A 15,221-nucleotide genomic window follows, 5' to 3' on the forward strand; every position below is an offset into this window, starting at 1 on the left:
GCGCCTGAGAGGCTGGGTTGTCGAGCGCCACATGCCACATCCGCTTTCGGGGAAACTCACCCCAGATAAACTACAGTATATATCGGTACTGTACAGTCTCTCACATGCTTGGAATGTACGTGATTGCTTTATCCCATATTAGCAACAAGCAATATTGTACCCTTCCCTTTATTTACCAAGGGTCCTGGATTAGAGCCCCATTTGATCTGGCAGTCCTATATAATAAACACACATTGGAGGAAACCAGCTCCTGTTTAAGTGTGGCCCTGCCTTCCCATTGTCCTTCCACCAAGCTATTTCATTTAATTGGTTTCACACAGTGGTCATACAAACCAGTCTGGAAACTACAGACTAGACAAGAGCCTATCAACAACAAACTCTTACATTACTTACAGTTGGTTCTCTTGCACAAAGAAATACTGCGATTACATCTAGATTCCTACTGTGACAGGAGCCTTGCCTTCAATACGCCAATGGTTTTGGTTTTTAAACAAGAATGTTCTTGTAATATTGGGAATCATCTATGGCCTTAGGCACTGAGCTCCTCTCTGCCATATTTGTCCGTCTAAACAAAGTAGATTCATACTGCATGCACAGTTTCACACAACAGGCGTCTATATTCTGTAGTCTTTGGCCAAAAGTTTGGTGTGCATGGTGTATTTCTGGGCCACTGCCTGGAGGTTTCTAGAAGCGGTATTCCAGCTTGCAATCGATCTGGGCCTTCTTCCTCCTACCCCCACTCCCCAGTCTACCTCTCTGCACTGATCTTATAGCGCAGCACAAAGTACGCAAGGAGGCGGAGGGTCACAAAGAACATGCCGAGCACTATGAAGTCAAGGTAAAGTTTGGCATCTTCCACGTCAAGCTCTTTCAAGATGGCCTCCGACTTCTGGAAGTGGCATGTTTCATCCATGTCGCAGTGGAGGTCCTCCCGGTCCAGCCCATAGATGGAGAGGATGACACCTTCAAAGCCATACCTACAAAATAATAAGAACTGCTTTATGGTGCTGCTAAAGAGGATGAACAGTAGGGGAGAGCGGGGTAAGTTGAGCCATTTATTACATTCAGCATCCCTACATCAATGGAAATATATAATTCTTTCTAAGAAAGATATCTACATATATTTCAGGATGTTGTGTGTCCCTGTAAATAATCAGAATTCATGTAAACATAACAGTTTTGAAAACATTGTTTGTCCAGAAAAATGTGGTCTCTTGGCACAACTCACCCCGGGTACGGGGTATGTTGAACATAGGGTCAGGGTAAGTTGAGCCACCTTGTGGTAAGTGGGTGATGGTGTCCTGTGACAGTGGGTGCTGGTAGGTCAAAGTTGAATTCATGGAATGGGGGTGTGGTTTATTGTATATCTTAAATGTATGCCTACATTCAGATATAGATCTCTCTGTTCCATTCTATACCCTTCCATTTCTTAACCAGTTGTCTGAGACAGGGATGTTGTGTCGATGTGCCAATTCGTAGGCAAGTTCTCTGCATTTGAGGCTATTAAGCCCATGAAACTGGTCCATGAGATTCTTGATACGTTTAGCAAGCTCAGACTCCATGCAATCAGATAAGACCTTCTGTGCCTCTGCTCCTCTATCATAGCCTCTCTTTCGCACAGATGCATGTTCATTTTATTTTCTGTCAATGTACCTCTTCAGTGTCATTCAGTCAATTTTTTCATCCCTTGCTGCTGCTCAAATGGACTTCTTCACTTCTCTCACTTCCTTGGCTGCTCTCTCAAGAACCTCAACGGGGACAAGACCCCTGCTTATTTTACATTTGTATACACGGGCATGATGATGTCTGCTCTGTAACAATACAAATCTTGAATTCATATGCATGACACATTGCAAAAATACTATGCATATTATGCATAAAACTGATTTTTTTAATATAATGATTTGTATGGGGTATGGTGGCCATTGGCTCAATGTACCCCATGGCTATTGGCTCAACCTACCCCAAGGCAAACATTTGGACTATATTAGCCCACACAGTTACAAGGATGCACTTTCATGCTAGGTTTAGGACCTCATATTGTAGCTTATAGAGACCCCAGCTGATGTATAAAACCATCTTAAAACTATCTAATTTGGTTTAGATACAAACAATACATTCATTTGACTATGTGAAAATCGTTATTTTGGACCTAACTTGCTTACCACTTATTCCATATGGTTTCTTCTTTCACAGACTCCATGAAATGATGACCTATTCCTAAATATTTGGTCACATTATTAATTTTGTGTATGGTTTCCTAGAAACAAGGGGTGGCTCAATTAACCCTTTGGCTCAACATACCCCACTTTCCCCTACTGTTCAAGTGCCAAACACATGGTACTTTCTCAGTATTAGGGGCAGGTCACATGGTCAGGTAAAAGTCAGGGCCCTTGTAAGTCTGAAAAGTATCTGAAAAACGAGTTACCTGACATATGAAATGTATGACATCCACTGAAGATACCACGGAATTGTGTCAAAACTGACAAAGAAGCCAGAGAAAAGCAGTACGGGTATGGCAGTCACCGGACCTACAAACGTGGCAACCTGAGATATGGACAAGCGCAAAATCAGAGGTAGGACATGACTCACTTAACCATGTTACATGTACATACTGCATTTAATCATCTGCTTAGAATAAAATTGGGTACCACTCTGAGAAACATATAATTATATGCATATACTATAGGTTGGTACTGTGTAAATACAATGTGGTTGGTGTGATTGTGCCAGGAAATATAGTTTAAAATATATAAATATTTGTTTAATTAATTTTAAAAAGTTGTATTTACAGATACAAATCAGAAATGTAGATGGGGGGACAGGTGAGAGGGATACAGCAGAGAGAGTGAGTGGTGGAACAGGGGATCGAAACACTGCCTCCAGGGGCATACAGTATGTGGTACGGGGGCGGCACTACGCTTAGACCAGCCCCACGCTTAGACCAGCCCCACGCTTAGACCAGCCCCACGCTTAGACCAGCCCCATGCTTAGACCAGCCCCACGCTTAGACCAGCCCCAAGGACAAACTATATTTTTTATGAGCAAATAATATCAATACACAGACAGAATTTGCTAATAATATCAATCCTCAGCCTGAATGGTCACAATAGAGTTTCATTTACAAATCTCAAGCTGCAAACAACAGGCGTAGCAGTTGTTATCGTGTGTTAGTATTGAGAGAATGGAGGACGTACCTGTAGCGAGGTGGAAGCCGCTCCTATCAGCAGGCCCAGAGACTGGGCCACAAGAGAGGTGAGGACTCCCAGGGCCAAGAAAAGGATGAAACGCACAGCGTCAGGCGGCTGGGACGTCATCCAATAGACGATGCTGCAGTAGGCGACTGGGAACACTATCTGTGAAGCAAAATAAGAAAAATAGTTGATTGTTAATTTGTGGACACAGAAATTGTCCTGTCAGCTTTTTTCTCTCGACCCCCAACGCACGCACAGTTGCACACACGCCCAACCACACATTGACAGATTGGAAGGTCAGTGTCAGTGCAGCACCCCAAGGGTCGTGTAGGGGGTTAAGTCCCTTGCTGAAGGGCACAACAGCATGAGAAGCTGTTGTTATCAAGGATTGTGATACGGCCACCTCATATTCCTCATGTTCAGCCAACAGTACCTCACCGTGGAAAACACATTGAGTATCATTGAAACATCAAACTAAAACACTTTTATTCATGTGGAAAATCAAAGTCGAGCTGTATGCGCTTTGAAATAATAATTTTGAATTGTTGAAAAAAGCCTAATTAGATGTGAGTAATTCAATACAATAATTGAAAACATGCAGTAAACCTTTCTGTCAGTTTTAATTTAGAGCACAAGGGGATGTCTGGTGAAGCGTAAAGCCTCCTTATGTAATGTTATTGTGGGATTTGTCTAAATCTGACAAACAGAATGGCTTTTTGACCTTGATGCTAAAGCCCCATAACAGGTTTCTTCAGTTACAATACCGTTGCTCTTTTCAGGGAATGATAGAATCGACATGTTTTTATAATTTTTTTGCATTTTGATGAAATACCAACTTACAGATTTTCTGGGACACAACACACTACTAAAAATGACCCTCCAGAGTTCTATGTGACATTGTAATTACCTGGAAGGGGAGGTCCGCCATAGTCTTGGCCAGATAGTAAGCCTTCAGGCTGTACCAGTAGTTCAAGTGCTCTCTTAGGAACACTCCCATCTCCAAAGGGACTGCATTAGAGAGATGGAGAAAACAGGGTCATAGTAATCTCATTTAGGTAATCAGAAAACAACGCCAAGATAAATCTCAGCACAGTCTACTCCTAACATACTGTATGCAATAGCTTACGACTGTTGTGAATTCATGCACTAAATCAATGCATGCAGATGTCTGTCAGTAAGAAGAGCTGAGAATACTCACACGTCAGAACAGTAGGCATGAGAGCAGCAAACATGAGGAAGAGCATGGAGAAGAAGAGGAAGCCGGAGTTGCTGAGCACTTTCTTGGCGTCGTTGCCGATGCCCAGGTAGAGCAGGCCAATCAGAATCCCAATCCCAATGTGAGAGATGATTCTTAGGTGAGTCAGCACCTGTAGGGCCAGAACAGGAGGAGAAAAAACATTTTGTTTATATATTTTCCTATCCATTGTGTTTCTGCATCTGCATTGCTTGCTCTTTGGGGTTTTATGCTGGGTATCTGCAAAGTCCTTTGTGACAACTGCTGATGTAAAAAGGGCTAGATAAAATAAATTTGATTGAATATGATTGAGAGGAAGAGGAAGGAGGAGGGTGGAGAAGAGGAGATGAGAAGGGAAAATGTAGTGGTTGTGAGAGTATGGTATGAATAGATGTATTTTTTGTTTGTGTTATGACGTTCTCATCACAATTTGTTGAATTTCGTTTTTTCCTCTGTTATTCTTTTCATATGCTTTTCAATTTTATTAAAGTGTTTGGGGTTCATTATGCAACATTTTGTTATTTTAAAGGGGGCTGGAAGCTGTTGCAGTACAAAAACAAACCAGTAGGTGACAGTATGTCTTACCGTATCTCTAATGATGCATTGAAACGTCCTTTTGAACAGGATGCAGAACTGAGTCAGACAACTGGCAGAGAAACTGTGGCAGCCCTCACCGGAAGAGGAGTCCTGAGAGGATTTTGAGAGAGAGAGAGAGTGAGAGAGAGAGAGAGCGAGAGAGCGAGAGAGAGAGAGAGAAAGAGAGAGAGAAAGAAAAAACCGTGACTGAACAACCTGAAGTGCTAATGCCTCTCAACCGCTCTTTCCTGAAACATTTCAATGAAATGCTTTGACTCTGAAAATGTCACTTCAGTGAGATTCTTCATTTCAACCCATTGAGAGCTGTAGTAATACACTAATCCCCCTTTTACCTCCTCAGAAGATTTGTGCCACAGGAAAGGGTTGAGGGGTCCATCGTTCATGTCTGTCTTGTAGACCTGCTCACATTTCCCCTCCTGCACGGCCTTCACCAGATGAGCCGTCTGATCTCCGTACTCCCCAGACGCCACCTCCATCACTGGGATAAAATGGAGAGAGAGGTACGCATGTCACAGAAACCCCAGTGAATACTGCATGAGGAACCATCTTTAAAGTTATTCTGAGATAATTCATTTTCGGTTGAACTAATAGATAGAATAGTTTCTAGAACGCTTTATACCAAAGTATGTTAAAATAACTTTCTGGGACAGTTATTCTAAGAAAATAAGACAGATTCCTGAATACACTGATATGCATGTGTAAATAAGGTGATTATAACAATGATGACAACACATTTGACTTGTTTCTCATTAAACTGGTAAGAGTTTCTCACCAAAGTCTGCAGGGTTGTGATACGTTGGGCAGTTGAGCCCCAGCTCTCTAAGGTAGGGGACCAGGTTAGGCACTTTCCCTCTGTAGATACACTGACCCTGGCTAAGGACATACAGCTAGGGAGGGAAACACAGGGGCACGAAGCAATCAGAATACAGTACATTCATTTAGCAGACCATTCATTTAGTATTGCGCCACATGTCTAGCTAGCTCCATACAGTTTCTCATTTCCAACTGTGATCCTGTGGTATCATTGTGCCTTTCATAGATTCCCATGCAGGATGGCTAGCCTGAATCCCAGATCTGTTTATGTTGTCACGCCAATGACGTAGGAGTTGGTAAGACAACACAAACAGATCTGGGACTCAGGCTAGCAGTAGGCCCGGTTGGAGGCTGACCTTGTTGAAGAGCTCAAAGAGCTTGGCGCTGGGCTGGTGGATGGTGCAGATGACGGTGCGGCCACCATGCGCCAGGGCCTTCAGCAGAGACAACACCTGGAAGCAGGAGGAACTGTCCAGGCCACTGCAAAACAGAATATAGAGGCGAGGGTTAGCGTATAGGGGACAATGTCAAAGCAAAGAATAGATTGGCTTTTGCACACGTAAAGTAACATCTTAGATCATCAATTCGGAGGAGAAGCAAACAAGTGAAGTGAACTGGTAGAAGGACTCCAGCACATTCCATGAACTTGCACTATTTGGCACATGTTTATGACAAAGCAACAAACAATGAGTTGGTACGAATTCTGTACAGTCCTTTCCATGGCCAGTGTTTGGTTACCCCTCATCTTCTTCTCTACATCTGTTTCAAGCCTGCAATCAACAAGTGCTCAGAGTGGGAACGAAGGGGGCTTTTCACAATGACTAACGTTAGCTACTTAAGTTAACATGATGTTTTCTGCACACCTTCACACATGTTCTTGTATGTGATCTAATGGTCCTATCACTGGACACTGATATGAATCATGTCAGTAATTTTGAGCAGGTGAGAAGATTCTTTGGATTGGGAGTGTGTATCACAGTTCAGTTAAGCAGTCGGAGGTGGCTGAGAGAGAGGGTAAAGAGGCAGATGAAGTGTCAGTCTTAGAAGGCATCAGAGGATTGGGCATCAGGAGTAAATCCCCTTAAGAGACTGCACGTTGCTGCTCTCAGAAACTATGACATCATTCCAGTTTCAGACCAGGGTCAATTCGAATTTGAAGTCAGTCAATTCAGGAAGAAATTTGAACACTTAAATAAACCGTTTCTCCTTTTTGATTTATTGAGAAGTCATTGAAAATAAAATAAAATATTTTCCCAAATATTGAATTAGAATTTCAGTTTACTTCATGAATTCAAATTGACCCCAACCCTGTTTCAGACACATCCCTATCTCAATAGCAGCGTACAATGGACCCTAAAAATGACATTGAGTCTTAAACAACAAGAGCACTTCAGAACGTTTATGGTAAGGTTACCAAATGTGGTAGCTCTACAGTCCTCTACTGTTTATTGATTTTATTTGTCAGGGACTTTCCATCTGCCCTATCTCAGTCCCATATGTTGTCAGATTGACTTTTGAAGATACCGTTTCAGATGCTTGGAATATTTACAGTGCCTATAGAAAGTCTACAACCACCTTGGATTTTTTAAATTGTATTGTGTTACAAAGTGGGAATCAAATGGATTTAACCCCCTAATGTCAATGCCTGCGCCCCACCGAAACCTAATTAGCATAATAAAAAGATCCCTATAAAAATCTGTCAGTTTAAGCTAAAGTTCGCTATTTTTCCATTGGATGCGTCTCAATCCACCGCATCTGCCAATGTCACACTTCTGTATCTGCGGTGAAAGGTAACAGAGCAGTGTTTCTCAGACCATGAGACGATTTTACCATGTCAATCTTGATGGGGCAAAAAAAAATGTTTTGTTACAACTGGCTATCAGCAGAGCCTTGTCTGGCAGCGAAACAGTTCATTCAGCCTCATTTACTGCCTTTTAAAAAAACATAGCTGATAGGGCTGACTTGCTTAAACAAATTTGGTTTCTACTGACAATTGACATGTTCAAACTATGGCATAAGGGGACGACGAGCGGATAAGAGGCAATCCGTAATTTTGATTAAGACATTAATGAGCGAGGTAGGACAGACGTAGTCAATATAACTATTTGTTCAGCACTTTTGAGATGCACAGTGACAGATTTCAGAACATGGGCCGTTCTTACAGTATTCTCCCTGTACACCAAGTCAGAACCATAGCTTCTACCCCCAAGCCATAAGACTGCTGAACAAGCCATAAGACTGCTGAACAATTAATCAAAGGCCACCAGTTTTTACACTGCTGCTACCCACTGTCTATTATCTAAAGTTGAAGTCGGGTGTTTACATAGCCAAATACATTTAAACTCAGTTTTTCACAATTCCTGACATTTAATCCTAGTAAAAATTCCCTGTTTTAGGACAGTTAGGATCACCACTTTAATTTAAAAATGTGAAATGTCAGAATAATAGTAGAGAGAATGATTTATTTCAGCTTTTATTTCATTCATCACATTCCCAGTGGGTCAGAAGTTTACATACACTCAATTAGTATTTGGTAGCATTGCCTTTAAATTGTTTAACTTGGGTCAAATGTTTCGGGTAGCCTTCCACAAGCTTCCCACAATAAGTTGGGTGAATTTTGGACCTTTCCTCCTGACAGAGCTGGTGTAATTGAGTCAGGTTTGTAGGCCTCCTTGCTCACACACGCTTGTTCAGTTCTGCCCACAAATGTTCTATAGGATTGAGGTAAGGGCTTTGTGGTGGCCACTCCAATACCTTGGCTTTGTTGTCCTTAAGCCATTTTGCCACAACTTTGGAAGAATGCTTGGGGTCATTGTCCATTTGGAAGACCCATTTGCGACCAAGCTTTAACTTCCTGACTGATGTCTTGAGATGTTGCTTCAATATATCCACATAATTTTCCTTCCTCATGATGCCATCTATTTTGTGAAGTGCACCAGTCCCTCCTGCAGCAAAGCACCCCCACAGCATGATGCTGCCACCCCGTGCTTCACGGTTGGGATGGTGTTCTTCGGCTTGCAAGACACCCCCTTTTTCTTCCAAACATAACGATGGTCATTGTCTGTAAACAATTGTTGGAAAAATTACTTGTGTCATGCACAAAGTAGATGTCCTAACCGACTTGACAAAACTAGTTTGTTAAAAAGAAATGTGTGGAGTGGCTACAAAACTAGTTTTAATGACTCCAACCTAAGTGTATGTAAACTTCCGACTTCAACTGTATATATATAGTCACTTTACCCCTATCTACATGTACAAATTACCTCGACTAACCTGTACCCCCGCACATTGACTCGGTACCGGTACCCCCTGTATATAGCCTCGTTATTGTTATTGTGTAACTTTTTATTATTTTTTACTTTAGTTAATTTGGTCAACTCTTTCTTGAACTGCATTGTTGGTTAAAGGCTTGTAAGTAAGCATGTCACGGTAAGGTCTACACCTGTTGTATTTGGCGCATGTGACAATTAAAGTTTGATTTGATTTGATAGGATAAATAAAGGGGGCATATAAGCAGACAATGAAAGCTCTTTTTTATCCCCCCCCCCCAAAAAAATATATTTTTTTTTATTATTAATTTTTTTAGGAGGTAGATCAGCTTTAATATTGCAGATAGATTATAACTTCCATCAATGTATAATTGTCTGCATCACTTCCATTTACATTTTACATTTTAGTCATTTAGCAGACGCTCTTATCCAGAGCGACTTACAGTTAGTGAATACATATTTTTTTTTATACTGGCCCCCCGTGGGAATCGAACCCACAACCCTGGCATTGCAAACGCCATGCTCTATCAACTGAGCTACATCCCTGCCGGCCATTCCCTCCCCTACCCTGGACAACGCTGGGCCAATTGTGCGTCGCCCATGAGTCTCCCGGTCGCGGCCGGCTGCGACAGAGCCTGGATTCGAACCAGGATCTCTAGTGGCACAGTTAGCACTGCGATGCAGTGCCTTAGACCACTGCGCCACTCAGGAGCACTTCCAATCCCCCATGTTTTTTTCCCACAGATATATATGTAAATATACACATTTACCTACATACATACAAATACATATACACACACATATCCTTTTTTAAATATATTTTCCTTTATTACTTTCCAACACCACCTCCCCTCCCCTAATTGGAGTAAACTAGTGAACAACAACGCTTAGGCCTCTACTTCCAGCTTATACATACTATATAAATTTTATGGACAGAGTCAATTTTACAATAATTATATTTTGTTTGTTTTACTCAACCTCTCTGAACATTTTCATGATGTCCACCGGGTTTGCTTCTATATGCCATATCTTTCAAACTGTGCTCTTTCACAAAAGCTCTCAACCTATAACCTATATACTTATTATGGACACAGTATGTTTTACATTAGTTATTTTGTTGTTATTAGTTATTAGTCCCAACCTTCAGCTCCATTCAACCCCTCCCATCTATCTCTTAACACTATCCATATTGGATTTCTATTTGCCATATATTTTTCAACTGTACTGTGATGTTTCACAAAAGTTCTGAACCCTTCTATTCTCATTGTTTCTACAGATTGTACATTGAAAATAAACATTTTTGCTAAAAGTATTATATTATTGATCGATTGACTATGACTTTTCAGATCACCCGGTTGTGCTATCTGCAGGGTTAGCTCCAGGTAAATATTGCAATCCTTCAGCTCTTCTTGGACCTGTGACCAAAGACAAGCTACAAATGGACAGTACCAAAATAATTTTTTTTTTTTTTTTTTTTTTTTCACCTTTATTTAACCAGGTAAGCCAGTTGAGAACAGGTTCTCATTTACAACTGCGACCTGGCCAAGACAAAGCAAAGTAGTGCAACAAAAACAACACAGAGTTACATATGGGGTAAAAAAAACATAAAGTCAGAAATACAACAGAAAATATATATACAGTGTGTGCAAATGTAGCAAGTTATGGAGGTAAGGCAATAAATAGGCTATAGTGCAGAATAATTACAATAGTATTAACACTGGAATGCTAGATGTGCAAGAGATTATGTGCAAATAGAGATACTGGGGTGCAAAAGAGCAAATTAAATAACAATATAGGGATGAGGTTGTTGGGTGGGCTAATTTCAGATGGGCTGTGTACAGGTGCAGTGATCGGTAAGGTGCTCTGACAACTGATGCTTAAAGTTATTGAGGGAGATAAGAGTCTCCAGCTTCAGAGATTTTTGCAATTCGTTCCAGTCATTGGCAGCAGAGAACTGGAAGGAATGGCGGCCAAAGGAGGTGTTGGCTTTGGGAATGACCAGTGAGATATACCTGCTGGAGCGCAGACTACGGGTGGGTGCTGCTATGGTGACCAATGAGCTAAGATAAGGCGGGGATTTGCCTAGCAGTGATTTATAGATGGCCTGGAGCCAGTGGGTTTGACGACGAACATGTAGTGAGGACCAGCCAACAAGAGCGTACAGGTCACAGTGGTGGGTAGTGTATGGGGCTTTGGAGACAAAACGGATGGCACTGTGATAGACTACATCCAATTTGCTGAGTAGAGTGTTGGAGGCTATTTTATAAATGACATCGCCGAAGTCAAGGATCGGTAGGATAGTCAGTTTTACGAGGGCATGTTTGGCAGCATGAGTGAAGGAGGCTTTGTTGCGAAATAGGAAGCCGATTCTAGATTTAACTTTGGATTGGAGATTCTTTATGTGAGTCTGGAAGTTGAGTTTACAGTCTAACCAGACACCTAGATATTTGTAGTTGTCCACATACTCTAGGTCAGACCCGTCGAGAGTGGTGATTCTAGTCGGGTGGGCGGGTGCTAGCAGCGTTCGATTGAAAAGCATGCATTTAGTTTTACTAGTGTTTAAGAGCAGTTGAAGGCTACTGAAGGATTGTTGTATGGCATTGAAGCTCGTTTGGAGGTTTGTTAACACAGTGTCCAATGAAGGGCCAGATGTATACAAAATGGTGTCGTCTGCGTAGAGGTGGATCTGAGAGTCACCAGCAGCAAGAGCGACATCATTGATATACACGGAGAAAAGTGTCGGCCCAAGAATTGAACCCTGTGGCACCCCCATAGAGACTGCCATAGGTCCAGACAACAGGCCCTCCGATTTGACACACTGAACTCTATCTGAGAAGTAGTTGGTGAACCAGGCGAGGCAGTCATTTGAGAAACCAAGGCTATTTAGTCTGCCAATAAGAATGCGGTGGTTGACAGAGTCGAAAGCCTTGGCCAGGTCGATGAAGACGGCTGCACAGTACTGTCTATTATCAATCGCGGTTATAATATCGTTTAGGACCTTGAGCGTGGCTGAAGTGCACCCGTGACCAGCTCGGAAACCGGATTGCATAGCGGAGAAGGTACGGTGGTATTCGAAATGGTCGATGATCTGTTTATTAACTTGGCTTTCGAATACTTTCGAAAGGCAGGGCAGGATGGATATAGGTCTGTAGCAGTTTGGATCTAGAGTGTCACCCCCTTTGAAGAGGGGGATGACCGCGGCAGCTTTCCAATCTCTGGGGATCTCAGACGTTATGAAAGAGAGGTTGAACAGACTAGTAATAGGGGTTGCGACAATTTCGGCGGCTAGTTTTAGGAAGAAAGGGTCCAGATTGTCTAGCCCAGCTGATTTGTAGGGGTCCAGATTTTGCAGCGCTTTCAAAACATCAGCTGTCTGAATTTGTGTGAAGGAGAAGCGGGGGGGGCATGCGCAAGTTGCAGCAGAGGGTGCAGAGTTGGTGGCCGGGTTAGTGGTAGCCAGATGGAAAGCATGGCCAGCTGTAGCAAAATGCTTGTTGAAATTCTCGATTATTGTAGATTTATCGGTGGTGATAGTGTTTCCTAGCCTCAGTGCAGTGGGCAGCTGGGAGGAAGTGCTCTTATTCTCCATGGACTTTACAGTGTCCCAAAACTTTTTGGAGTTAGTGCTACAGGATGCACATTTCTGTTTGAAAAAGTTAGCCTTTGCTTTCCTGACTGCTTGTGTATATTGGTTCCTAACTTCCCTGAAAAGTTGCATATCGCGGGGGCTATTTGATGCTAATGCTGTACGCCACAGGATGTTTTTGTGCTGGTCAAGGGCAGTCAAGTCTGAGGAGAACCAGGGGCTATATCGGTTCTTAGTTCTGTATTTTTTGAATGGGGCATGTTTATTTAAGATTGAGAGGAAATTACTTTTAAGGAACAACCAGGCATCCTCTACTGACGGAATGAGATCTATATCCATCCAAGATACCTGGGCCAGGTCAATTAGGAAGGCCTCCTCGCTAAAGTGTTTTAGGGAGCGTTTGACAGTGATGAGGGGTGGTTGTTTGACCGCGGACCCGTTACGGACGCAGGCAATAAGGCAGTGATCGCTGAGATCCTGGTTGAAGACAGCTGAGGTGTATTTAGAGGGTATGTTAGTCAGGATGATATCTATGAGGGTACCCATGTTTAAGGATTTAGGGTTGTATCTGGTAGGTTCGTTGATAATTTGCGTGAGGTTGAGGGCATCTAGCTTGGATTGTAGGATGGCTGGGGTATTAAGCATATCCCAATTTAGGTCACCAAGCAGTACAAACTCAGAGGATAAATGGGGGGCAATCAATTCACATATGGTGTCCAGGGCACAGCTGGGGGCTGAGGGGGGTCTGTAGCAAGCGGCAACAGTGAGAGACTTATTTCTGGAAAGGTGGATTTTTAGAAGTAGAAGCTCAAACTGTTTGGGCACAGACCTGGATAGTATGATAGAGCTCTGCAGGCTATCTCTACAGTAGATTGCAACTCCACCCCCTTTGGCAGTTCTATCTAGACGGAAAATGTTATAGTTGGGGATGGAAATTTCAGAATTTTTGGTGGCCTTCCTGAGCCAGGATTCAGACACTGCTAGAACATCTGGGTTGGCAGAGTGTGCTAACGCAGTGAATAACTCAAACTTAGGAAGTAGACTTCTGATATTTATGTGCAAGAAACCAAGACTTTTGCGATTACAGAAGTCAACAAATGATAGCTCCTGGGGAGTAGGAGTGATACTGGGGGCTACAGGGCCTGGGTTAGCCTCTACATCACCAGAGGAACAGAGGAGGACTAGAATAAGGATACGGCTAAAGGCTTTAAGAACTGGTCTTCTAGTGCGTTGGGTACATAGAATAAAGGGGGCAGATTTCCGGGTGTTATAGAAAAGATTCAGGGCATTATGTACAGACAAGGATATGGAAGGATATGAGTAAAGTGGAGGTAAACCTAAGCGTTGGGTAACACTGAAAGAGATAGTATCTCTAGAGGCATCAATTGAATCGGTCTCTGAGTATATGGGTGGAGGGACAAAGGAGCTAACTAAGGCAGGTTTAGCTAGGCTGGGGGGTCTACAGTGATATAGTACAATTAGAAATAACCGAAACAACAATAAACTAACCATGTTTGGGCTGAGGCTAAACATAAACAGGATGTAGTACCGTAAAAAGGAACAGTCCAGCAGATATCAGCTGTATAGCTGAGTTATCATAAGGTCCGGTGGTGAAGTGCTAGTGAGTAAGAGGCCACGGCTAGCGTGTGCTACGTCCGTTTTGTTGTAGCCAGCTGGTAGCGAAGAATCCGGTCCAGTGATTCCGGCGGAAAAAACTGATATGTTCTGGGTCGATAACGCGCAGTGCTGACTGGCCGAATATCCGGTGATCAAAGTCCAGTGATTAAAATTAATCCCGCGGGAAAAAAAATCAAATGTTCTGGGTGAAACACTGCTAGCTGTGGCTAATAGCAAGTAGCTAGTCCAGTAGCTAGTTCAGTTTAGTGAGTAAGCGTGTGCTAACGGGCCAGGGCTAGCAGATGGATGGAATCTTCGTGGTTACGTCGTAACCACATCAGACGATTTCGTCGGCAGACCAGTCGTGTAGGATCGGCGGGGCTCCGTGTCAATACTATGTGGTCCCGTCCGGTTGATAGAGAGGTAGATAGCCGGGAGATGGGCCTAGCTCAGGTTGATTAGCCAGACCACAGCGTCCATTTTGTTGTAGCCAGCTGGTAGCAATGAATCCGGAGTTAAAGTTCCAGTGAATCAGTGATTCCGCGGAAAAACTGATATGTTCTGGGTCGATAACGCGCTGTGCAGACTGGCCGAATATCCGGTGATCAATGTCCAGTGATTAAAATTAATCCCGCGGAAAAAAATCCAATGTTCTGGGTGAGAACACCGCTAGCTGTGGCTAATAGCAAATAGCAAGTAGCTAGTTAGCTGGCTAGCTAGTTTCAACTGGAGATTCTAGATTCTAGATAAAGGTAAGTCAATAATAGAATCCGTTCCACATTGAGTGAGGCGGGTTGCAGGAAAGTATATCTTGTAGAAGGATGAAAAGTCTGATAGGGAAATATGTACGAAAAATGTACGAAAATAGGGTATTTACAGGCTATTTACAGACAGACGATAAAAACACAACT

At 42.8% G+C, this 15,221-nt stretch overlaps 1 protein-coding gene across 1 annotated transcript in view; it reads right to left on the reverse strand.

Annotated features, from left to right (window-relative positions):
* Positions 1-748: 748 nt before the first annotated feature.
* LOC311105882 (ATP-binding cassette sub-family G member 1-like) overlaps positions 749-15,221 on the reverse strand; it is a gene marked incomplete at both ends in the record, with an annotated part of 57,644 nt that continues 43,171 nt past the window's right edge. The window contains 9 exons of the mRNA XM_084148106.1: positions 749-977; positions 2,429-2,547; positions 3,198-3,356; positions 4,102-4,202; positions 4,393-4,561; positions 5,014-5,115; positions 5,358-5,503; positions 5,798-5,912; positions 6,195-6,318. Coding sequence (XP_084004232.1) covers positions 749-977; positions 2,429-2,547; positions 3,198-3,356; positions 4,102-4,202; positions 4,393-4,561; positions 5,014-5,115; positions 5,358-5,503; positions 5,798-5,912; positions 6,195-6,318 — 1,264 coding nt within the window. The remainder of the gene's footprint in view (positions 978-2,428; positions 2,548-3,197; positions 3,357-4,101; positions 4,203-4,392; positions 4,562-5,013; positions 5,116-5,357; positions 5,504-5,797; positions 5,913-6,194; positions 6,319-15,221) is intronic.

This window comes from Coregonus lavaretus, assembly GCF_964263955.1.
Source record: "Coregonus lavaretus genome assembly, chromosome: 30".
NCBI classification, from domain to species: domain Eukaryota; kingdom Metazoa; phylum Chordata; class Actinopteri; order Salmoniformes; family Salmonidae; genus Coregonus; species Coregonus lavaretus.